Raw genomic sequence first — 26,331 nt, 5'->3', positions numbered from 1 at the left:
GAAAGGCCTGGGGTTGAGTAACTTGAGAGCACATTTTTGTATTGGTGTTTAAACTATTCATTTAAAAGTTAAAAATGAAAGGAAAGACTTGTGTACTTGTGTAAACCTTGAAAATAATAACACATGAACCTGGCCTGTGTGATTTTACACTAAAGTTTTGTAACATATTTATAGTGTGTGGGTTAAATGCTCCACAGTTATCAGCTGCCCAAGTTAAAACACAAATATTAAATAATGACTTCAGTGAAGGCACTTAGACACATACAGATAGCAATTTAGTGTTTAATGACCTGTACAAAGCTGCCTTTCAGAAGGAAGGCCTTGTCATTTGGGTATAGGCAAATAGCCCTTGCAGTTTATTCTGATGAATTTGGCTGTAAGGTGGTCTGCTCCGCCCACCAAAGCCAAGGCTGTCCATAAATTAAAACTCAGATATTAATGAAGATCATCCAAGGCACTCACTTTCTGGATACTGCTCCAAGCACACACACACTGACACTGCAAAGCCAAGAAGAGGTTATCATATCATGTAAGTATTAATAATTTATACTTTTATATGTATAAGGCTATACGGGTACTCAGCATAAACGAGTACCTCTGATAAATTGTTTTTTATTTTTATTTATTTTATTTTTTTTCTTTTTTTTTAGAAAAACTACTTTTAAATAAACACTTTCAGTGAAACATTTGTGTAAATCTGCTTTTTTTAAATGTTTGTAAGCCAAAACCAAACCCATTTTAACAAAGTAATTTAAGGTCATGGTGCAAAAATGAGTAAACCCCATGAATATGTTTGTAAAATTGAAATTTCCCAATTAATCAGTTTTGCAACACCTATTTTTAATTTAAAAAATATTAAATATAAAATGTAAATATATATTTAATAAATATTAAAATGTTAACAAGCAACAGTCTTATTTTAATGAATATAACTGTTTAATAAAACTGTTTTGTAAAATTGCATCAATATATTTTGTCCTTATTCACTAAGAAATGGTTAAAAATCATAATTTTTCAATAGGGGTGTATTCATTTATTCTGTGCACTATTTAACTTATAAGTAGTATATAATACTTGCATATACTACTTAATTTAAAGGATGAGTTATTGTACTTTATTCCAAAAGAAAGACAAGCATTCTTTACTTTTTCATGTTAATTCATCTTAACTCTTAATTATAAATAACATTTTTAATAGTTGGGACTGTTACTGTCATAAGAATTTCATGTTTCTGCAGTGTACGGTTATTTAAATATGTAAACGATTACCAGAAAACCTGCCATTTTTACAGAATAGACTGCAAATGTCCATGACAGGGACTGTAAAAATCATGCAAAGCAGAAAAGCTTGTAATTGTCATTGGGACTGCGTTCACTGGACACACTCCATATAAGGAATGATCATGGGCCATTCATTATTGACTTTCAACAGGTTTACAGCTAGAGAGCACAAGTGACCCATGAATGGCAAAGATATAACTACAGTTTGCCTAATTAGATTATAAAATAAGGCCAAATGTTTGCACACCCATCCCAGTGTCAAATACAGACACGTGATAAAATACATTTACAGTTGAAGTCAGAATTATTAAACCCCCTGAATTATTAGCCCCTGTTTATTTTTTTCCCCTATTTCTGTTTAACGGAGAGAAGATTTTTTTCAACACATTTTTAAACATAATAGTTATTAACTCATTTCTAATAACTGATTTATTTTATCTTTGCCATGATGACAGTAAATAATATTTGACTAGATATTTTTCAAGACACTTCTATACAGCTTAAAGTGACATTTAAAGGCTTAACTAGGTTAATTAGGTTAACTAGGCAGGTTATGGTAATTAGGCAAGTTATTGTATAACGATGGTTTGTTCTGTAGACTATCGAAAAATATAAAGCTTAAAGGGGCTAATAATTTTGACCTTAAAATGATTTTTTTTTTTAATTAAAACTGCTTTTATTCCAAGTGAAATAAAACAAATAAGACTTTCTCCAGAAGAAAAAAATATTATCAGACATACTGTGAAAATTTCCTTGCTCTGTTAAACATCATTTGGGGAATATTTAAAAAATAATAATAAAAGGGGGGCTAATTATTGTGACTTCAACTGCATGTTTCTAATATCGCCTGAATAACATAAGCTTGCTTCACACTGAAGAAATATCATTCTTGATTGAAATATTTTTTGTAAAAAAAGTCAAATAATGAATTGACTTTTAACCACAGAATAACTCACAGAAGTTCTTCAAGATGACCATGCAGGACAACGATGACAGCAACAAGTTCCTTTTCCTGGACAGTGAGTTCAAAAACAGTGGGGTGGCTCAGGCTGACTGGTCCACCAGAAAGATGGTGTGGATTCCCTCAGAAAGGGATGGTTTTCAGTCAGCCAGCATTAAAGAAGAGACGGGGAATGAGGTGGTGGTGGAGCTGGACAACGGGCAGAAGGTGACCGTCAGCAAAGACGACATTCAGAAGATGAACCCACCCAAATTCAACAAGGTTGAAGACATGGCTGCTCTGACCTGCCTGAACGAGGCTTCAGTGCTGCACAACCTCAGGGAGAGGTACTTCTCAGGCCTTATTTATGTAAGTGCATTCAATAATCACCATATACAGACAGATAAGTGATTACACAGGGTACATGAATTTAGCTTTTCTCTTTCTGCAATATGTGAAAACTGAAAAACATGGTTAGTATCAAATCTGATTTAAATGTTTTCCATTTAGTTTTAGAGATTTGGTTTAAAAATATAAAAGTGAATCTGTAAATGTCAAATATGAATGGATGGATTTGTTTGAAAAATTGAAGAAAAATTAAATGACTGATTTTTCTAAGTGTGTTTAAGTAAAATGGCAATATTGATTTTATTTATGAAGGTCTGATTACATTTCTTTCAAATTTCAAATAAAATAATATTGTCATTTATTTAAAAAAAACTAACGTTTTCATTAGTTGTAAATTAAATTTTAGGGGGTATTCCACCAAGTACTGCTTTCTTATGCCCTTCTAATGGTGTGTGTGTGTGTGTGTGTGTTCAATTCAATTCAGCTTTATTTGTATAGCACTTTTCCAATGTCGACTGTGTCAAAGCAGCTTCACATAAATGGTCATAGTAACTGAATCAGGGTAGTTTAGTTTTTAGTGTTTAAGTTCATTTCAGTTTAGCTCAGTTCAGTGTGGTTTAAAATTATTACTGAGAGTCCAAACACTGAAAAGCAAATTTATCGATGCGTAGCTCTACCGATGCTGAACCATGCAAGCCAGTGGCGACAGCGGAGAGGGGAAAAAAAACTTCACCGATAGGAAAGTGAAGAAAAAAAACCTTGAGAGAAACCAGACTCAGTTCGGCACGACCATTTTAATTTCTCTGCTGGCCAAAAGTCTTATGCAGAGCAGCAGTCTCAGTGGTGAAGGCTGGAAGCTGGCCTCAGCGAAGACTCGTCTGTCCCTGGAGGGGGGGGAGGGAGGGAGGAGGGGGGGGTCACTTTTTTGTTGTTTTGACCAATTTTTATTTAGAAACAATGACATTTTTTTTTTTTTGGAAAGAAATCATTATTATTTAAACGTCAACAGTAGTTTAGTAGAACAAAACAAAAATAGCTTTACCAAAACTCCAAATTGTAAATCCAGAAACCTGAATATTTCCAAGTGGACTCTCAATTTCACAATGCTAAAGCATAGAAAGTGTATCAAATATATTGAAAATGTCTAATAATGTTTAATAAAGACTTGTATTTGTACACAAATATATTTCAAATGTTGCAACAATATTGCATCCTGTTTTAACATGTATCATGTCAATTCTCCAGACATATTCAGGCCTCTTCTGTGTGGTGATCAACCCTTATAAGATGCTGCCCATCTACTCTGAGAAGATCATTGAGATGTACAAGGGGAAGAAGCGTCATGAGGTTCCTCCACACATCTACTCTGTCACTGATAATGCCTACAGGAACATGCTGCAAGGTGACTGTCAGCTTTCACTCACTGAATGCACACTTTTACACACAAAATAAGTTTTGCTCCTTGTTCAAACTGCTTATTTAAAATGAGTTGAAACAACACAAAATTTTAATTGTTGTGGGGACAAGTTCATTGTTTTGTCACGCTCCACTTAAATGAGTAAAAACGATTAAGGTAACTTAATCTGTTTTTGTTTGGATAACATGAAGGAATCGTGTGGAACCCAACATATTCTACAGTTTAGTAAATGAATGGGCTAAATTAAATTGTTCTATGGAAAAAAAATGATCTTACAAAATAGAAAGCTGTGCACTGAAAAAAGATGAAAATTGTAAGATTTTGTCGTTTTGACTAATTATGTTTTGTAGACAAAATTAGTTTTTAGAAGTTGTCCAGTAGATACAAAGATTTTTGTTCACTGGCCTTCCAACTATAACTTGAATTAACTACTAAAATTGGACTAAAATGCATGTTGAAATTGCAAAAGTAATGTAAAATGCAACTTATATTTCATTATCATTTAGTCAGCTTATTAACGAAAGAAATCATAAACATATTTTACTTAATTGTCTTTATTTTATTAGATGTTAACATTAGTTTAATCAAAATATGAAGTAATTCCTGCTATTGACTGCACCGTGAAAAATCCTGGTTGCCTTAAATTATTAAACTGAATCAAATTAACCTTACTGAGTCCAAAGAACTTATATTATGTTAAACTGACTTAAAACAGCTTACGTGAATTATTATATTAATAGAACATGAATAACATGATGCCAGGACTATTATATAATTTTTTTACAGTGTGTTATTAGTAGTTTATTTTTAGTTTTGTCTTTCCAAAAATGTCTTTTTTATTGTGGCTGTTTGTGCACTGCATATATTGAATGACAAAATTGTAAAAATGATCCATGTTAGGATAGTGATTCAGTCCAGTTATGTACTGGAGCATGGGCACTGCACATCGCACCAGAACAGCCATCAGAATCACCATACATGGGGTCTTACTAAAACTTTTAACAGCTATTTTTGGAAAGATGAACTGAAGTTAATCTCACCCTGCAATCTGTTAAGCATACGTACAATTTAGGAGGCAGGGAGCTCCAGTGAACAATAGTGGAGTTTGTGTTAGGACAGGCTGGCCCCTTGTTAATCTTCTTCAGGTTCTTAACTGTGACAATTCAAGCATTTCTTGCCCTGTTCATGTACTGTACTAGTTCAGAAGTTACAGGGTTTTGTTTTTCTTTCTCCACAGAGCGTGAGGACCAGTCTATTCTCTGCACGTGAGTTTTAAAATACATGTTATTTGCTCCATATACACTGTAAATAAAAAAAATTAAAAACTGCCTTATTTTTTTAGCTGAATCACATGATCTTTTCTAGTCATCTCAACTTACATCAGTCAAACTGACTAAAGATATTAGGTTAAATATTAGGCTTTGTATACCTTTAAAAAATGTGTTCAAACCTGATGAACATATTAAAATAAGTTAAAGTAACATAAAAGCTTTTTTTGTGATGGCTTTTTTTGTAATATTATTTTTTTACATTAAACTGTGATCTATTACTTGTATTGTTTTTTATTTTTATCTCTAAAAAATTTTCAAGGAATAGTAAGACTTTCTGTGAAGCATGTACACTAAAAAAAGCTGGTTGTCTTAAATTTTTAAGCTGAATAAAATTAGCCTTAAGAGTCCATTGAACTTCTGTTATGTTAAACGGACTTAAAACAGCTCGTGTAACTTATAAAATTAAGTTAGAACATAAATATCTTAGTTTAACAAGTTACAATGACCTAAAAACATATGATGTCATGACTAATTGTTCACATACAGTTGAAATCAGAATTATTAGCCCCCTTTTGAATTTGTTTTCTTTTTAAATATTTCCCAAATGATGTTTAACAGAGCAAGGAAATGTTCACTGTATGCCTTATAATTTTTTTTTCTTCTTTTGTTTTATTTCGACTAGAATAAAAGCAGCATTAAATTTTTTAAACACCATTTTAAGGACAAAATTGTTAGCCCCTTTAAGCTATATATATTTTTCTGATAGTCTACAAGACAAACCATCATTATACAATAATTGTCTAATTACTCTAACCTGCCTAGTTAACCTAATTAACCTAGTTAAACCTTTAAATGTCACTTTAAGTTTGAAATATATCAAGTCAAATATTATTTACTGTCATCATGGCAAAGATAAAATAAATCATTTTTATTAGAAACGAGTTATTAAAACTATTATGTTTAGAAATGTGTTGAAAAATTGTTTTTCTCTGTTAAACAGAAATCGAGGGGAAAAATAAACAGGGGGGTAATAATTCAGGGGGGCTAATAATTCTGACTTCAACTGTACATTTTTACAGTGTATGCATAATGCAGTATTCCTAAAGTAATAGTTCAACTTTAAAAAGCTATAATAATATAGCTTTTACTATAAGACATTATGTATACTCGATTTATTAAAAAGTTTAATGCTTTAATTGCTGAATTGTAGAAATTATTAAGACTTTTAGCTCAAACTTGGGTGCTTATTAATAGTATAGGTAGTAGTTAGGTATTGGGTAGGATTAGGGGTGTAGAATAAGACCATACTATTTTCAACTAACAACCGATATCAAAATATAAATATATATTCATTCATTTATTTTCTTTTGGGCTTAGTCGCTTTATTAATCTGGGGTCGCCAGAGCGGAAAGAACACCCAACTTATCCAGCATGTTTTACGTAGCAGACGCCCTTCCAGCTGCAACCCAACACTGGGAAAATATATATTTATATTAAATATAAATTTATTTATATAGGCCCATAATAAGCCAGTAATTAACAGTTGGAAGTTGGGAACAGTACTTAAACTAAAGTGTCACCATTCACTTATAGTGCATTATAAACACAGGCTTTATTGAAAGTTTTACAAACTCCTCTTTCAGTGGTAAAGCGTTTAAACTCATTTTACACAAGTGTTCATTGTGCCTTTGAAGTGCCATTCAGTAACGATGTAATCAGCAGAACAATTTGCAAGAGTTTTTGCAAGAGATTTTGCCTGGTCAAACATTACGCAGGCCATAAAATTATACTCATTTATGTCATACTGTATGTGCAAAGCAGCCTTCAATGTAAATTATTATCACTTACTATGCAAATCATCATGTGATCCTGTGTGTTTAATAGCGGTGAGTCTGGTGCAGGCAAAACTGAAAATACCAAAAAAGTCATCCAGTACCTGGCGGTTGTGGCATCATCACATAAAGGAAAGAAAGAGGCCACTTCTGTGAGTCCGTCTGTTTGATATATAATACCCCATCCAGTACAGTGAGATGGGTTCTGCATGTCCTTGATTACTGTTTAGATTTTAATAACAGTGCAGTGTTTGATTAATACAAATGTCACATCTTTGATGTAGGATACAAGCTCTTCAGCACCAAACAAGGTATGTTTGAATGTTACATGGCAAAGTACTTTAATCCTGTAGTACATAAGCTTTTGCATGTGTTTTTGAATTTTGGTGGCTGTAAATATAGAAAACAAAATGCAACTGATGCATTCTCAGCAATAATGTGCAGGATATGCAGATCTGAAGACATTAAAGACACTATCATTTCTAAACATTTTAAACTTAAGTCATTCTCAATTTTTTCCATTTATTTGTTTCTAAATTTCTTCTTTTGGCTTTGTTTAGCAACAAAAAGGATCCCAGCTAGCATTTGTGAGTATATATGAAGCATCATGCATGACCAAGACATTTTCTTTTCTTTAGTGTGTCTAAGATGTATAATGCAGCATGCTTTCTTAATTAAATAAGATTTTAAAACTAAATTTTTAGAGAATAATTACAATCAATATTTTTTGCTACTATCCTTCAAGACTCGACATTTCATTTTTACAGGAATATACATTTAACTGAATAATTGCATTATTATTTACCAATATTTTACATTATTCATATTATATTATACAATTTATCAATTAATTATATTATATTATATTATATTATATTATATTATATTATATTATATTATATTATATTATATTATATTATATTATATTATATTGTGTTATATTATATTATATTGTGTTATGTTATATTATATTATATTGTTTTATGTTATATTATATTATATTATATTATTTTATATTGTGTTATATTATATTATATTGTGTTATATTATATTATATTATATTATATTATATTATATTATATTATATTATATTATATTATATTATATTGTGTTATGTTATATTATATTATTTTATGTTATATTATATTATATTGTTTTATGTTATATTATATTATATTATTTTATATTGTGTTATGTTATATTATATTAAATGATATTATATTGTGTTATGTTATATTATGTTATATTATATTATATTATATTATATTATATTATATTATATTATATTATATTATATTATATTATATTATATTATATTATATTACACTTCATTGAATGGTTGATTGAATTAATTGATTCAGGGAGAGCTTGAGAAGCAGCTCCTGCAGGCCAATCCCATTCTGGAGGCATTTGGAAATGCAAAGACCATCAAAAATGATAATTCTTCAAGATTTGTGAGTTTACACTTCATTGCTTCAATACTGAAAATTTGTTGATTACCTTTATAATCAACTAATAAAGAATGCTCTTAACTTCTCAGGGTAAATTTATCAAAATCAACTTTGACAACACCGGCTACATCGTTGGAGCAAACATTGAAACGTGTATCCTTATAATCTCTTTCAATTTATAAATAGTTTAACTATCCATCTTACAATAGTAAATTATACAGTCAAACACTCTCACCTTAACATCTCTGAATCCAGACCTCCTGGAAAAGTCTCGCTGTATCCGACAGGCCAAAATCGAGAGATCCTTCCACATCTTCTACTATATGGTGGCTGGAGCAAAAGACAAAATGCGAGGTGAGGACTAGCATGAGTATTTAACATATCTACTTCTATAGCACAGTCTTGTGGAAGTATATAACCTGATTTGGTCAGTTTATTAGATAACTTTATTTACAAAAAAAATGATGCATTTGTTTTCTACTTCCTGAGAGCTCCCGTATAGAAATCGGATGCATGGAAATATATGCAAATGACATAAATGGGCTCATATTTAGATTTCATTTATAAAAATACGAGACATATATTTTGAAATTTTTAATTCTGCTAGAATAAAAGCGGTTTTTAATTTTTTAAACACCCTTTTAAGGTAGAAATTATTAGCCTATTTAAGCAACATTTTTTTGATCAAGTCACAGCCAAGTTAATAACTCTTAACTGGGCCAGATATGTTGGTGTGCCGATTGCAATGAAATTAATAAACCCACGAAGCATTGCGCTTTAGGTACACTATGAACATGTTTTTTCTCAAAGCGACCTGATTGGTAGATTTTTTTACTTTATTTAAAAATTATTGTAATGTATTTTGAATGTGGGTCAAGACAGGCCAAACTTACATGGCCCACATATCAATTTTTAACATCTAAGCCAAAAACTACGTTTTACATCTGGCCCAAATCTTGTGTGCTGCCTTAAAGATGGTGCCACCTCTGTCAAACCCAGGCCATGTTTGGCCCATGAGCCGGATGAATGCCCGCTGTGCCAGCTTTATGCCAAATCTGGGCCAGAATTCTTTTTTTTTTTTTCTTTTTGGGAAATTGAGATTTATGTATTACCTGAAATCTGAATAAGTAAGCCTTCCATTGACGTATGTTTATTAGGATAGGACACTATTTGGCAAAGAATTTAAGGGTTCCAAAAACATATAAATATTGAGAAAACCCCTTTTAAAGTTGTCCAAATTAAGTTCTAAGCAAAGCATATTTCTAAAAAATGTAAATGTATTTTCATGGAAGATGATTTTTACTTAATATACTAATGTTTTTTGGCATAAAAATATCAATCATTTTTATTTATGCAATGTGTTTATGCTATTCACATGAATTTACAATATTAGGTTTTGTGGTCTTGGGTTACATATAATTTTCCATATATCAGATTTCTAGGTGGGTTAAAAATAGGTGATATTTAATTACCGTCTGCATTTCAGACATAGCAGTAACAGTCTTTCCCCTCCACAGAGGAGCTCTTGCTAGAGGACTTTGCTAACTACCGTTTCCTGGTGGCTGGACATGTCCAGGTTCAAAACCAGCAAGATGACGAGATGTTAGAGGAGACTCTTGAGGCCATGGAGGTTCTGGGCTTCAACGAGGAAGAACGAATAGGTGTCTAAATCATATTTGACAATCACAAATGTACACCTTACCCGTTCATGTTGCTTACGTGTTTTGCTTTTTTAAGGCATGTTTAAAATCTGTTCTACTGTGCTGCAACTGGGCAATATTGAGTTCAAAGCAGAAAAAAACCAAGAGCAGGCCAGTATGCCAGACAACACAGGTAAACAGATGGATTATTCTGCAACGTTGCTCTTATCCTGAACCAGACTAAAATAAAAAATACTCATGTGTTGCATTAAATGTACTCGCCAGCTGCACAGAAAGTGTGCCATCTGCAGGGGATTAATGTGACTGACTTTACCAAAGCCATGCTCACTCCTAAAATCAAAGTGGGCCGAGAGCTGGTGCAGAAGGCACAGACCAAAGAACAGGTGCATTAACTCTCACACTAACTTTCACACTTCACTTCTCACAAACTTTTGTTTTTCTCCTAAAAATTGATAACCATTGACTTCTATGGTATTTCGTGGAAAGTCAAAGGTTACCGGTTTCCAACATTCTTCAAAATGTTTTCTTTTGTTAAAAAAAAAAAAAAAAAAACTGACAAAGGTTTGGAGATACTTGGGGATGATTAAATAATGAGTAAATTTTCTTTTTTGGCTGAACAATCTCTTTAATTCTTTTCTAAATCCTCTCAAACTCTGAACAAACAAAACATTATCAAATTACAGTCATCAACTGATTTAGAAAATCACAAGAATAAGAAAGTCTGAATCAAAGTGTCATAGAACTTCATACAAGTCATTCTGATTAAATACTTAATAAAATTCTAATCCACACAGTGCTAAACATCACCCACAACTTAATAATAACCATGATAATAAATTTGGCAACCAGAGCATAATAAATCCTTTCAGAATGTTTTAAATGCTTGTTTAATCAACAGATTGATTGTAGTTTGTAAAAAAATATATATTGATTCATAGTTTATTTAATAATTTTTCCAAGCAAAAGATTTTTCATGGTGAAAAAGGGTTCTTTAGATTATTAAAATGTTCTTCATAATAATGGTTTTGCATCAGGGGTTGTTCTGTAGCCAACTGGAAAAATATTTATAAAAAATATATAATATTAACAGTAATATTGAAAACACACACACACACACACACACACACACACACAAACACACACAAACACACACAAACACACACACAAATAATTTCTCCAGGTGAAAAATACAATAGGAATTGCTGTTTAAAAAAATAGCTTTTTTAAATATAATTTTGCTCTTTATTAAATATAATTTGGGAAATAATGGAAAATTGTTAAAATTGCACAGGAAGAGATACACATAATTTTATTTTCAACTGTATAAGAATGTTTATTCATATGATATACTGTCTATCTACCAGGCTGACTTTGCAGTGGAAGCCTTGGCTAAGGCCATGTATGACCGTCTGTTTCGCTGGATCTTGGGCCGTGTCAACAAGGCTCTCGATAAAACAAAGCGTCAGGGAGCCTCTTTTATAGGCATCCTAGACATTGCAGGTTTTGAGATTTTTGAGGTGAGTGTGATAATAAGCGTTAATTATCTTTATGAACACATTACCAAAACATGAAGTTTAAAACGTTCCTTTTTTTTGTATTTCCTCACAGGATAACTCATTCGAGCAGCTGTGCATCAACTACACCAACGAGAAACTGCAACAGCTCTTCAATCACACCATGTTCATCCTGGAGCAGGAGGAGTACAAGAAGGAAGGCATCGAGTGGAGCTTCATTGACTTTGGTCTGGACCTGCAGCCCTGCATTGAGCTCATCGAGAGACCAGTCAGTTTATGACCAACATCATTCAATCATATTAAACATATAACAGGAATCACCAAACTTGTTCCTGGAGGTCCGGTGTCCTGCAGATTTTTGCTCCAATCCTAATCAAACACACCTGAACAAGCTAATCAAGGTCTTAATAGGTATACTTGAAACACCCAGGCAGGTGTGTTGAGGCAAGTTGGAGCTAAACCCTGCAGGACACCGGACCTCCAGAAGCGAGATTGGTGACCCCTGCTGTATAAGGTCGACTCTTAAGAACTGGCGAAGGTTACTCAGTCATGATGTTTCTAGTGGTTTTCTCTTACAGAACAACCCTCCAGGTATTCTTGCTCTGCTTGATGAGGAGTGCTGGTTTCCGAAGGCAACTGATGTTTCTTTTGTTGAGAAACTCACAAACACTCACTCAAGCCACTGCAAATTCTCCAAACCCAAGAATCTGAAGGAGAAGACTTTCTTCACTGTGCAACACTATGCCGGCAAGGTATTTCTATCTACTCAAACAGTCAAAGCATTATATTGCACAGAATGACGGTAAATGTGTTGATAATGGGACAAAAGATTTCTATTTCACATGCAGTTCTTATACATTTTCACAACAGAATCCTAAAAACAATCCTAAAAGAGTATCTATAAGTATCTGTCTGAACAGACGTTTAAAGCAGATGAAGTGGGAAAACAGCACAGATATACTGCCGTTTGTATAATAGTAACAGTTTCATTAAATTTAGGTGGACTATAATGCCATGTCATGGTTGACTAAAAACATGGACCCACTCAACGACAACGTCACAGCATTGCTGAGCAACTCATCCAGTGCTTTTATTCAGGACATCTGGAAAGATGGTCAGTCTTTGCCTGAATAAGTAATAATATGGATTGCTCAAGTCTGTTTGAAAAGCAGAAGAGACTCCTTCATGTTATTAAAATGTATCTTGTAATAAATGCCGGTGTTTCCACAGTGGACCGTGTGGTGGGTTTGGAAACCATGGCTAAGATGGCCAAGTCTGACAGCTCAGCTCCTGCTGCTTCCAAGTCCAAGAAAGGCATGTTCCGCACCGTCGGGCAGCTGTACAAAGAGTCCCTCGGCAAACTCATGACCACTCTTCATAACACTCAACCAAACTTTGTGCGCTGTATCATTCCCAACCACGAAAAAAGGGTATGCCACAGCAATCATCCTTTAATGTGGTTTAAACCTACTGGTACAACTTGTGTATATTGGCCGAAAAAGCTCAAACACACTGCAAGGAATACACATGCATGGTTCAAATCTACTGTACAACTTTGCCTTCTTTAAAGGGCAGATATGTACATTGACCGAAATAGCTCAAACACACTGCAAGATCTGTTTGACAACACATGCACAAACAGAAACATGTGGCAAATAACGCATGAAACAAAAAGTAAAAAAATCTGTCTGCTTCCTATTTAGTCAATGGCATTGTTGGAGAGCTAAAAGTTTTTTTGTTCATTCGAACGCCCTGGTTGTTCCTTGTTGTTTGTGTATAGAAGCGGCCAGATTCATCACTTTTTGGAGACTCCTGACACATTTGCTCAGCACTGTTGGAGTGTGATGTTGTATTTGAAAAAAAAAATCCCCATTTCTATCCCCAGGCTGGCAAGATAGATGCCCATCTTGTTCTAGACCAGCTGAGCTGTAATGGTGTACTAGAAGGGATCCGCATTTGTCGCCAGGGCTTCCCTAATCGTATCGTCTTTCATGAGTTTCGCCAGCGGTGAGTCATTTCTGTAACACACACTTTTGTAGACATAGATGTCTCCAAGGTCATGTTTAATTTTGATGACTTAAGACATTCTGTGTGACATAGGTAACATTGCAAGCAATATGGCAAGCCGTTTTGACATGTAATAATTGAATTTATTAAATTTAAATGTCACCATATTATTAAATGTCATCATAAGTTAATAATTTAAATTTAGCAAAACAAAATTCAAAATAGTTTGAATGTAATTCTTGACATCAATAAATTCATTGTTGATTTCAGGATTTATATTGTTGATATCAACAACTGAATTACTACTAGTAAATGTGCACTGTTAATTAATTAAAATATTGATATCAAAAGTAAATTTCCCAGTTATGGGTTGCACCTGGAGGGGCATCCACTGCCTAAATCATATGCTGGATAAGTTGGTGGTTCATTCTGCTGTGGCAACCAGATTATTAAAGGGACTAAACCGAAAAAAAAAAAATGAATGAATGAATGAATATCAATAGTTAAATTGCTAGAATCAACAATTCAATTTTTGCTATCTGGGATTGTATTTTCATTAGTGTCAATACTCATTCAAATGTAATTGTTGATTAATTTTGTTGTAGTTGAAATGTAATTTCTGATATCAATAATTGTGTTGCTACAAGTTAAAATTGTAGATATTATGTATTCAAATCAGAAATATTTATCCAGATATCAGAAATGTATCATGTTGAAATACATTTACAGATGTCGATTTACATTTAAAATTTTTACAGAGAATAGACATTTGCACTTTAGTAGCCACTTGCTTACTGATATCAAAAATGAAGTCCTCTAAATTGTTTATTTCAAAAAAGTGAAACCAAATTCAATTTCCGATATCAAGAATGATCATTTTAACTAGTAAAAATGAATTTTTGAGATCAAGAATTAACCATTTTACTAGTGGAAATGCAATTCCTGATTTAAACAATTTAATTATTGATATCAAAATCTTAATTATTGATTTCAGGAATAAAATGTTTGATATCAAGAATTAAATAGATGATATCAACCATCAGCATTTTTGATATGAAGAATTGTATTTCTGCAAATGATGACATCATTGTTGATAGAAAATTAACATTGTTAATAGTTGACATGTAATTGTTTTATCTACAGTCAGCATTTTTGATATACTAAATCCTTGATATCTTGACATCATAAAAATGACGTGCCATAAAACTACTTTATATGTCAATAAACTTTAAACTTAGGGCATTAGTAGGCACTTAAGTTGAGGTTTGTAGAATAAATTGATATTAATAAATTTCTAGCTATGAGGTTCTTGCTGCCGGTTCCATTCCTAAAGGTTTCATGGATGGAAAACAATCCTGTACGCTTATGGTGAGTTGAGCAAAATATCTCATTTTACTCTACTGGCAGGGACAATTCAAATGCTATATTAACCTATCTTACCCTTGATGACAATTTCTCCCTGTTTTATGAACATCAGATTAAACATCTAGACTTGGACCCAAACCTGTATCGGATTGGTCTGAGCAAGATATTCTTCCGCACAGGAGTGTTGGCACAGCTGGAGGAAGAACGAGACCTGAAACTGACTGATATTATAATAGCCTTCCAGGCCCAGGCCCGTGGTTTTCTTGGCAGAAAGTGAGTTCTTGACATGCACATACAGGAGATCAAAATTGCAGAAAGATTTACATAAAAAAAAATAATAATAATAATATTAAGTAGTGTAATACCAGTTTTACCATGCTAGTTGTGTTTTCCACAATTGCACTGTAGTGGCTATTTTGAATGAGTTAGTTAATGTCATTGTAAATAATGAAATATTTTAGAAATCAGATTTGTAATTACCAAATTCTCTGTCTGGCTAGCTGTGAGTTTCTCACTCAGTTTGCCCTAGCCATATCACCAGGCAGCCTAGGGGAACCTATATGAGGTAAACACAAAACAAAACTTTCCATCCAGAGCTCCTTCATGGGACTCCACATTTGGAAATAATCGCTCCATCTGCTCACCCAGCTCTCGGTCCTGCCCAGACTCATCAGTGCTACCAAGCCGACTAATCACAGAGCTTGCGATACGCATCGTTGCGACATGTGGTTAAATTTTTTTGAGAGGTGACCGTCAGTTAGTTTTAATAATTAATCTCTAATATCTGATTTATTTTATCTTTGTCATGATGACAGTAAATAATATTTGACAAGATATTTTTCAAGACACTTCTTTACAGCTTAAAGTGACATTTTTAAGGCTGATTTATACTTTTGCGTTAAGCGCACGTGTATGCTACGGCGCAGCCTACACGTTGACGCATAGCCCTACGGCCTGGCCGTTGGAGTCGCTGACGCACACCTCTCAAAAAATGTAACTACACGCCGCAACGGCTTGGAAGTCTGCAAGTCTGGGCGGGACCGAGAGCCGCGCGAGGCCAATGGAGCGATTGTTTACAAGTGTGGAGTCCCGTGAAGGAGCTACGGATGGAAAGTTTTGTTTTGCATTTACCTCATGGTTAAAGTGGAAAAAATGAGCGAGTTTAAGCCACTTGTACATTAAGGTAGTGTTCGGAAAAAACAAAACACAGGCGAAGAAACTCGACACAGAGGAACAATAACACCTCACTGCCAACTAGCTTTTCGGAAGTGTTATTGCAGAACAACAGAAACAGTGCGCAGAAGTATAAGTGCACAGTGACGCGCATTGCATGCGCCGTGGGTCACGCCGATCTCTTGACGCAGAAGTATAAACCAGGCTTTAGTCTGGTCAGTACCTGGACGGGAGACCACATGGGAAAACGAGGTTGCTATTGGAAGTGGTGTTAGTGAGGATAGCAGGGGGTACTCAACCTAATGCTCCAGTATAGTGATGAGGACACAATACTGTCAATGAGCAGTGTCTTTCGCATAAGACGTTAACTGACTCTCTGTGGTCATTATAAACCCCATGGTACTTCTCGTAAAGAACTGGGATGTAACCCCAGTGGTCTGAACCCATCATGGCATCCCAATTCATCCCCAATCACCAAATTGGCTCTATTACTATTTCTCAACTCCAGCTGTAGCTGGTGTGTGGTGAGCGGACTGGTGCTGTTGTACCATCCGAGTGTATGATGCACACTGGTGGTGGTGTAGAAAGACCAACCTCTCATGATTGTAAAGCTCTTTGGGTGTGTGTCCATACACTATAAAAGTGCTATATAAATGCTATATAAATTAATTAGTTACTAAAGTTTGATTGCCAGTTAAATAGGGTTGTCTGATAATAAATGAATTCACAACCAGATGATAGATTAACATCACTAAAAATCAAAGTGTTCTTTAAACTTGTTATTCATCGAATATTATTAACGAACTCATGAAAGTAGTGTGTAAATGTTTAAAAATTGCTCCTTCTATTTAAATAATTAAAAAAAAGAGGACCAAAGCAGTAAGCTCAAAATGCATAGGCTGTTCTCCACACTGATCTTGACTTTAATCTTCACTGTACATCAGTCACCATCTACTTGAATTTTCTTACTGTATTAACAGTAATCATATTTATCAAAATGCCTCACAGTGGCCATTTTAAGTAAATCTAAAACCTCTAAATTTACAGGGCATTCAGCAACAAACAAAAGCAGTTGACAGCCATGAAAGTGCTACAGAGGAACTGTGCTGTTTATCTGACACTCAGGAACTGGCAGTGGTGGAGACTTTTCACTAAAGTAAGTGTAAAACCCAGCTACACATTATCCATGTATGCTCAAGTACTCAGTTTATTTTCTCCTTTAGGTCAAACCCCTGCTTCAGGTGACTCGTCAAGAAGAGGAGATGAATCAAATAGAAGAGGAGCTCCAGAAAGCCAAAGAAATTGCCCAGAAGTCTGAAACGGAACTAAAGGAGATCACACAGAAACACGACCAGGTAAAGTCAGATCAAAAATGTGACACAAACTCAGCCGTAATTACTATTGTCATTCATACAGATTAAATATGCACTTACCAGCTGAAGCATTTACTCAACAGGTTGTGGAGGAGAGGAATAAGCTGCAGGCGAAGCTCCAGGAGGAAGCAGAACTGTACGCAGAGTCTGAGGAGGTCAGGATACGACTGGAGACCAAGAAGCAAGAACTGGAGGAGGTGCTGCATGAGATGGAGGCTCGACTTGAGGAAGAGGAGGAGCGCAGTCAGGCTTTTCAGCAAGAGAAAGGGAATTTGCAACAAAAACTTAAGGTTAAATAGTGATTACTTATGGCAAACTATAGAACAAGTGGAATTTAATGAGACTGTAATTTGTCGAAAACATATCATCAAATTGTTATTTTTATTGTTGAAACTAAAAAAAGACAAACAATAGTAATAATGATGATAAAGCAATAGTAATACTGATACTTATTAGTAGTATAACTTTAATTCTGTAATTGTTTATGTTTAGGAGTTAGAAAACCATTTGGCAGAACAAGATGCCACCCGACAGAAGCTTCAGTTGGAAAGTGGCGCTGCCGATGGGAAGATTAAGAAACTTGAAGAGGATGTCCTCATCATGGAGGATCAGAAAAACAAGTTGCAAAAGGTTTGTATCAAGTTTGACCAGTTTTATTTGGATCATAATCATCCCCATTTGGAAAACAAACATCAGGTATAAACAACAGTGGTTCTACTAATTGGCACTCAATGTTAACCAGTGAAATGATTTTAAACTCTCTGTTGATGATCTCCAAGTGTCTCCCTCTGCCCAGATGTGCAACCTTGCAGTACTTTCTGATGCACAGCTCAGTTTTACCTCACACTTGACAGAAACAGCCTTGTTTTACCTACGTCTTACGAATGAGACGTTAAATCGAGGCCCTATCTGTGGTCATTAAAAATCCATTGCACATCTTGAAAAGGGGTATAACCCCGGTGTCCTGGCTAAATTCCCTCCATCGGCCCTTTCATGGCATCCCATCCACCGAAACGGTCTCTCCACTCTACCAATAGCTGGTGTGTGGTGAGTGCACTGGCGCCGTTGTCCTGTGGCTGCCGTCGCATCATCCAAGTTGATGCAACACACTGGTGGTGGTGTGGAGAGACCCCCCTCTCATTATTGTGAAGCACTTTGGGTGTATGGCCATACACATTAAATGTGCTATGTAAATAAACATTACAATACATTACGTAACATTGCGCCGATCAGACTTTCTATCATGCTTGATGCAGAACATCCATGCCTTTATCACACCATGTCGTGATTTCTGTAACTCACTCTTCGGGGGCCGGAGGTTTAATTTATAATTATTATTTAGGGGGTTTTAACTTGGATAGAATGGATAGAAATGGATAGAAAAGTACAGAGAATTGACAGGAAATAGTTGAGAGCAGAAAAAGGGCAAGGGTCGGCAAAATTGAACTCGGGTCGCTGTGAGCACCATGGTGCTATATGTCGGCGCACTTAACTACTAAGCTATTGGAGCCGACAACAAGCTCTTGCATGAGTTTTAACCCACACTTCCTCGCACCACCATATCACCCCTGTACTTCAGCAACTTCACTGGCTTCCTGTTAAGTCATGTATTGATTTTAAGACCTTAATATTAACATCTAAAGCAGTGCATGGGCTAGCACCTGACTACATTTGAGACCAGGTAATTTTCGCCACTCCCACCCACAGTCTTCATTCTGCATCTAGACTGACTAACCCTGTATCAGCAACGCTGTAAACCTAAGACCATGGGTGGCTATTTCGTATTGTTTGCCAAAGCTATGGAACGGCCTACCCATCTTTTAATTTAGGCTAATTATTTTTTGTCAATTTAATCATTCAGTTTTATTGTTCATGTTTTATTGTAGTTTATTGTAGTTATTAATCATGGTTTATTGGAGTGTTTTTTCTGTTAAATTATTAGCTATTGTTTTGGCACTTTTAGGAGAAGCAACAGCTGGAGGAGCGGTTAGCTGACTTTAGCTCCAACCTTGCTGAGGAGGAAGAAAAATCTAAAAACCTGACTAAACTAAAGGCTAAACATGAATCTATGATTTCAGATCTTGAAGGTGTTTTAACGTTTCTTTTAATCATCTACATTATTAAATAATATTGTCAATACCTTAAAACAATCATTACTGTGCGCCTGTGCAGTTCGAATGAAGAAGGAAGAGAAGAGTCGTCAGGACGTAGAGAAAGCAAAACGTAAACTGGAGACAGAGCATAGTGATTTACAGGAACAAATGAAGAACCTGCAGACCCTGATAGCAGAGCTTAAGACACAGCAAGCCAGAAGTGAAATGGAAATTCAAGAACTTCAAGCAAGGTGCATTGTTACTCATCCCATAAATAGCTTTTTAAAGATATTGCTTCACTGCTCAATGTAAACTGTAACCAGACAACCTGTATATCACCCAGCGTGGAAGCAGAATCAACCCAGAAGAGCAATGCTCTGAAAAAGATTCACGAAATGGAAGGACTTCTCTCAGAGCTGCAAGATGAGCTTGAAGCTGAACAGGGGGCTGGTAGGAAGTCAGAAAAGGCCAGAAAGGAGTTGGAAGAAGAGTTGTCAGCCTTGAGGACTGAACTAGAGGACTCATTAGACACCACAGCCGTGCAGCAAGAGCTAAGGTGATTACTTCAATAGCATTAACATTTCAGCAACATGATTCCTCCTATACTATCGACTTTGTGTATGTTGAGCAGGGCTAAGAGGGAGCAGGAGGTGGCTATGTTGAAGAAGTTGATAGAAGATGAAGGCCGAAGCCATGAGGCTCAAGTGCATGAGCTGAAACAAAAACATGCTCAGGCTGTAGATGAACTTAGTCAGCAGCTAGACCAATCTAAACGGGTGAGAAAACTGCTTAACACTGGCAAAAAAAAAGTTCAAAATGTTTAAGTTCACTTTGGATATAAGCATCTGCAAAATCATTAAATATAAGCAATGGGTCTAATCTTGAAAAACAGGCCAAAGCCACTCTGGAGAAGGCTAAACAAGCCCTTGAGAAGGAGGTTGGAGACCTAAATGGAAACCTTCGCTCACTGGGTAATGCCAAGCAGGATTTGGAGCAGAAGAAGAAGAAGGTAGAGACCCAGCTTGCTGACCTTCAGACTCGTTTCAATGAGAGCGAGAGAAAAAGGGAGGAGCTTGGAGATGCAGTGTCCAAACTTAATGTGAGTTTTACATTCAGATTAATTTACTGAGTAAACAATATGGTATAAACGAAACAATATTTCTGTACAGGCATATTCGAATAACGAATGTCTTTCGTGAACTCTTTTAGACAGAGTATAACAATGTGAACAGCATCCTCAATGAGGCAGAGAGCAAGAACATCAAGCTGAGTAAAGACGTTGTCAGCCTTAACTCACAGCTCCAAGATGCACAGGTACTATATAACCACTAGCAAATGGTTTTTAGATTTTCATTCTTAGAGCATGACAATCCGCAAAGATCAGCAAATTCTGAAATACTTTGACCAACTCTGTATGGCATTGACAATCATCTTAAGTTTAAAGTCCCTTCAAGAGTTCACACTTAGCTGATAATTGATTATAAAGTGTGTTAGGCGTGCTGTCCTGGGAGAGAGCGCTGAGCTCATAAGATCCTCCAGCCCAGGACTCACTCCCCTTCCAGGGAGTTTGAGCTCAGGTAGACCTCGCGAACTCCCCTGCTGTTTATGGCTACAGAGAAATTCATAATTGCTATGTACTGCCGTCTAAGAGCTCAATGTGTGGTGCCAATTTGGTTTAGTCAATTCACTAATGCCGCATGCCTTTGGACGGTTGGAGTAAAACGGGGGAAGCCGGGGGAAACCTACACGAGCACAGGGAGAACATGTAAACTCCACACAGAAATGTCAACTGGCCTGAAAAGGACTTGAACCAGTGACAATCTTGCTTTGAGGCAACATTGCTAACCACTGGATCACCAGGAGTAGGGTGTAGGAGTAAGGGTGGAAGGGGGGATTCTTCAAGGTGAAGATCATTTATAAGCATGTGATTCTCTCGAAAATGGTTTATGAATAAACCTAAATTCCTTTTTCTAACTCATTCTGATGCTCAGTTTAACTTTTAGCAAATCTTCTTCACCCTATAAACATATACAATCGTAATAATTTGAATTTTGGTTTAGCAAGAAGTAGTTTATAATGTGCCTGGCGAGTGAAGCTACCTTTATATTTTAAAATAAGAAACTTTCAAAGCAGGATCGTCATAACGTGGAGTCATGCTTTTTGAAAAACTCTCATCTAAAATGAAGTGAACACCATAAGGTTATAGTGCATATTTTAAGATGCACCTGATTGATGATGATTTGTCTGTCCTCCTGTCAGGAGCTACTTGCTGAGGAGACACGTCAAAAACTTAACTTTTCCACTAGACTGCGTCAAATGGAGGATGAACGAAATGGTCTTCTGGAACAAATAGATGAAGAGACAGAAGCCAGAAGGAATGTGGAGAGACATGTCTCTAGTCTTAACACACAAGTCAGTCTCTCACATTTGTAACGCATATCTCAGAATATTTTTTAAAAAGCATCTTAGAAAATGTACAAATGAAGCTGAAAAGCTGAGCTAAAAATGTTTGTTTCCACAACAGTTGTCGGAGGCAAAAAAGAGATTGGACGAGTACTCCAGCAATTTCCAAATGCTTGAAGAAAGCAAAAAACGGCTACAGAGGGATCTGGAGGCCACTAAAGGAGAATTAGAAGAGAAAACTGCAAGCTATGACAAGTCAGAGAAGACCAAGAACCATCTTCAGCAAGAGCTGGATGACGTCCTGTTAGACCTAGACAACCAGAGACAGCTGGTTTCAAATATGGAGAAGAAACAAAGGAAATTTGACCAGGTTGCATTTCTGTTATAATTTGTCCTTTTCCTCAGTAAGATTACTGCTGCTCAATTACTTTTTTCTCTTCAAGATGCTTGCGGATGAGAAGACCCTCTCCAGCAAATATTCTCAGGAGCGTGACTGCGCAGAGGCAGAGGCACGGGAGAAGGAGACCAAATGTTTGGCCCTCACTCGAGCGCTGGAGGAATGCCAGGGTTCATTACGTGAGTTAGAGAAACTCAACAAGACACTTCGCACTGACATGGAAGATCTAATCAGTTCAAAAGACAACAAAAATGTGAGTTGCATTTTAAAGCCGAATGAAAATTGGAGAGAAGTTAATTGTAAATGTGAAGGTGTACAGTAGTCATCTGAATGTAAACAATAATAAAAACATAACATTTATAAAAGGCCCATGAGCTGGAGAAGACCAAACGTGCACTGGAGGCTCAAGTGGAAGAAATGACAATTCAGATGGAGGAGCTTGAAGATGAATTACAGGCTGCGGAGGATGCTAAGCTCCATTTGGAAGTAAATATGCAGGCCCTCAAAGTCCAAATACAAAGAGACATCCAAGGCAGAGAGGAGCAAAGTGAAGAGAAGAGGAAACAACTCCTCAAGCAGGTGTAGATCAATTTCTTTCTGGGTCTTCTTGAATTTGAACTGCACTTGTAGATTATTTAACTTTATTCATAAAGCAATAGCAAGAAATCTTTTCTTTTATTATTTACTCACTTCATGCACAGGTCCGTGAGCTTGAGGCTGAGCTAGAAGATGAGCAGAAGATGAGAACGTCCTTGGCTGCTGCCAAAAAGAAACTGGAAGGGGATTTGCAGGACCTTGAAGACCAGGTTGATGTAAACAGCAGAGCGAGGGATGAGGCCGTTAAACAACTCCGAAAGATTCAGGTCAGAAAGATAACTCTTCAAATTCTTTCAGAATTTCCCAAGCCATTCCCACCAGCCTTTATCTTCCCCATGACAGACTCAGATGAAAGACTACCAGAGGGAGCTGGAAGATGCTCGAGCATCCCACAAGGAAGTTCTTTCCGATGCTAGAGAATCTGAGCGAAAGGCCAGAGCTATGGAGGCCGAAATCTTACACTTGCATGAGGTAACATAATACCACATTTTTTTACTGCAATGTACTTAAATTACTTCCCATACAACGGCAATACCAATCCCTTTATAGGAACTTGCTTCAGCAGAGAAAGCTCGCAAACATGCTGAAAGAGAGAGGGATGAGATAGCAGGGGAGATGGCAAGTGGTTCCTTCGGAAAGTAAGTTGAGGGTTATTATTAGTGAAAGGAGAAAAATAAACAGGACAAGCCACTAAACATACAATTATTGCACACTGATAGATCTGGTACGTCTGATGAGAAACGTCGTCTGGAATCTAAGATCCAACATTTGGAAGAGGAGCTTGATGATGAACAGGCAACCACAGAGACGCTTAATGAGAGACTGCGAAGAAGTGTGCAGGAGGTAACTGGTTTTTGTTCATCACTTTAAGGCAGTTACTGTTGTTCCAGTTTATACAACAGATCTATTTTAATCTATAACCAGGTGGACCAGCTGACCAATGAGCTGCATACTGAACGCTCCAATGCTCAGAGGATGGAGAGTGGCTGGCAGCAGATGGAGAGGCAGAACAAAGAGCTCAGGGCCAAGCTGCTTGAGATGGAGGGACAAGTCAAGTCCAAGCAACGGTCCACTGTAGCTGCCCTAGAGTCGAAGTTACAACAAACAGAAGACCAGCTGGATCATGAAAGCAGGTGAGATCATCAGCATTAAGATGGATTTGGTTGTAAAGAAAAAGTAGGCCCGACTAAAATATTTTCTTGCTCTAGAGAGAGACAAGCAATTGCAAAGGCCATGCGCCAGAAAGACAAGAAACTAAAGGAGCTGATGAATCAGGTAGAGGATGAACGGAAACAGATGGAGCAATATAAGGACCAGGTATAAAGGGTTCATGTAAAGTATTTGACGTCCTATGTTCTATTCTGACAAATCTAATGGACGTTGCATATGTTTAAGGCTGAGAAAGCAAATCTTCGAGCAAGGCAGCTGAAGATGCAGATGGAAGAGAGCGATGAAGAATCTCAGCGTGCTACTGCTGCTCGGCGTAAACTTCAGAAAGAGCTGAATGAGGCCATCGAGGCCAACGATGCCCTGAGCAGAGAAGTTTCCTCACTCAGGAGCAAACTCAGGTTGTTCTGAAGTGACTCCTTTTTATTGTGTATGTGAAACCAGAATTCCACTGACATTCTCTGTATTGTACAAAGATATAAAATCAGTGGAATAGATAATCACTTTTGAAAATCGTGTTTGGAGACAAGTGGATTCTTAGTATCCTTTATGTTCCTCAGGCGTGGCAGTGATTCATCCTTCAGCACACCATTAAGGCGTAGCGCTGGTGGAAGCTTTAGACAAGCACGCAGAACCATGATGGAAACGTCAGAGATCCCAGAAGATGGGGGTCCATCTGCTACATCAGTGTGTCAACCTGGGGAACTTCAGATGGAGTCAATCAGCAACACCCAGGATAACAACTAAGAAAACGGATTTCCTTCTCGCTTCATGTTTTTTCCTATTTCTGTGTAATTTATACTTATTTAATCTTGATCATCTCCTACAAAGGAGGATTGGTACTTATGTTTGTTCTTTATGGGTAAAAACTGACTAATTAAAAAGGGTGTGTATGCAGGGTTGTACAAGCAAGCAAATTTATTACCGAGTACCATGGTGCCTCCATGCATTTTGGGCATGAACATCATAAAATAATGGTTAATTAACTCTTTAGCACTAATGACCTTATTCTGCAATACGGAAGTGCACTTGTTTTTGCGATTGTTTTAGTATTAAATATTCTATCAATTAAATCAATTAAAAGTCTATCAATTAAAAGTCATCAACAGCAATAAATAATACACAAGATAAAATACATAAATAATAACAGTAATAATATACAAGATAAAAATCTCAAACAGTTTAAGGTTTACTATTGATTTTTTTTTTTAAAGTACAATTTTAGAAAGATACACATTTAAAAAATATTTCATTTAAAATCCATCCAGATAAAAAAACAACAACGTCTGATAACATTAAAAATAGGGCATTCCACAAGTTTAACAGTTTGGTTTCTGTTGTAATACTGACATTCTGGGGGTGCTTTTCCTTTCAGTAAATGTTCAGTGCAAGTCTCAAGTGTCCAAAATGGATACTTTGTCTATCCTGATAGGGCTGTTTTGGCAGCTATGACTGGGAATAATAAGCAGCAGAAAACGGTTTAACTACTCGCTCTACAAACAATTATGTTTCAACACAACACAAAATATCAGTTTGCAACATTAAGCAGCACAACAAGCCATTTTATTGTAAAGAATGGAGGTTAATGTGACATCTCAAGCCAAAAGGATTAAAACGGCTGTGCCTGCTTATATGTGAAGAATAAGGTCAATAGTGTATCTCTAAATATCATGAAGTACTGCCACGCTGTTCCATGGATTTTTTTCTTCAAATAACCATGTACTCAATGCTAGAAAAAAATAGTCTGATGCTTGTGCATTTGAAAGTGTTGATTTCCATGCTACCAGACTTCTTCAAGTCCCGGGAGTAAGCAATGTTCATTTTCTTATAATGCCTACAACATAACCGTACAAAGCTGGTTGAAAATTGTGAAACTTACCCCTTAAACCATGCCTTTAAAAAGTTTTTTCTTTCTTCAAGTCTTAATTTTTTTCCTCCGTAAAGTGTATAAGATACTTTTTTTGACCTATAATAAATTTTCTGCTTCTACACTGCCATCTGTGCCTTGGATGTGTTACAGAATTAAATGCAAAGGGAAAAAA

General features: G+C 36.0%; 1 protein-coding gene and 1 long non-coding RNA gene across 3 annotated transcripts; one reads left to right on the top strand and one right to left on the bottom strand.

Annotated features, from left to right (window-relative positions):
• Positions 1–415: 415 nt before the first annotated feature.
• Positions 416–26,278, top strand: myh11b (myosin, heavy chain 11b, smooth muscle). 2 transcript variants are annotated; one of them, XM_087244848.1, is made up of 43 exons: positions 416–529; positions 2,227–2,589; positions 3,814–3,970; positions 5,223–5,250; positions 7,141–7,240; positions 7,373–7,399; positions 7,649–7,675; positions 8,450–8,542; positions 8,629–8,692; positions 8,795–8,893; positions 10,057–10,200; positions 10,277–10,372; positions 10,465–10,583; positions 11,565–11,717; positions 11,809–11,982; positions 12,293–12,466; positions 12,714–12,828; positions 12,945–13,144; positions 13,600–13,721; positions 15,020–15,089; positions 15,199–15,359; positions 17,307–17,415; positions 17,483–17,614; positions 17,716–17,922; positions 18,125–18,262; positions 19,596–19,719; positions 19,805–19,976; positions 20,069–20,281; positions 20,357–20,501; positions 20,618–20,824; positions 20,935–21,039; positions 21,985–22,137; positions 22,250–22,498; positions 22,572–22,778; positions 22,892–23,104; positions 23,227–23,388; positions 23,465–23,593; positions 23,672–23,760; positions 23,842–23,965; positions 24,047–24,255; positions 24,331–24,439; positions 24,518–24,690; positions 24,850–26,278. In XM_087244848.1, exons 2-43 carry the CDS (start codon positions 2,251–2,253, stop codon positions 25,034–25,036), a joined length of 6,018 nt encoding a protein of 2,005 aa, XP_087100974.1. In that variant the 5' UTR covers positions 416–529; positions 2,227–2,250; the 3' UTR covers positions 25,037–26,278. The 2 variants fall into 2 exon arrangements, with proteins under 2 accessions (XP_087100974.1, XP_087100975.1); XM_087244849.1 differs by having other exon boundaries at positions 24,518–24,719.
• On the bottom strand, positions 17,157–19,855 carry LOC141381241 (uncharacterized). Its single transcript, XR_015481027.1, has 2 exons — positions 17,693–19,855; positions 17,157–17,584 (listed from the first exon to the last, which is right to left on the bottom strand). It is a non-coding gene; the product is annotated as an uncharacterized LOC141381241 (long non-coding RNA).
• Positions 26,279–26,331: the final 53 nt, after the last annotated feature.

The sequence above is a fragment of the Danio rerio genome, chromosome 3 (genome assembly GCF_052040795.2).
Source record: "Danio rerio strain M-AB ecotype USA chromosome 3, GRCz13ab, whole genome shotgun sequence".
Lineage (NCBI taxonomy): Eukaryota > Metazoa > Chordata > Actinopteri > Cypriniformes > Danionidae > Danio > Danio rerio.
The sequence above is the reverse complement of the archived record's forward strand: the minus strand, read 5'-3'. Positions and strand labels throughout refer to the sequence as shown.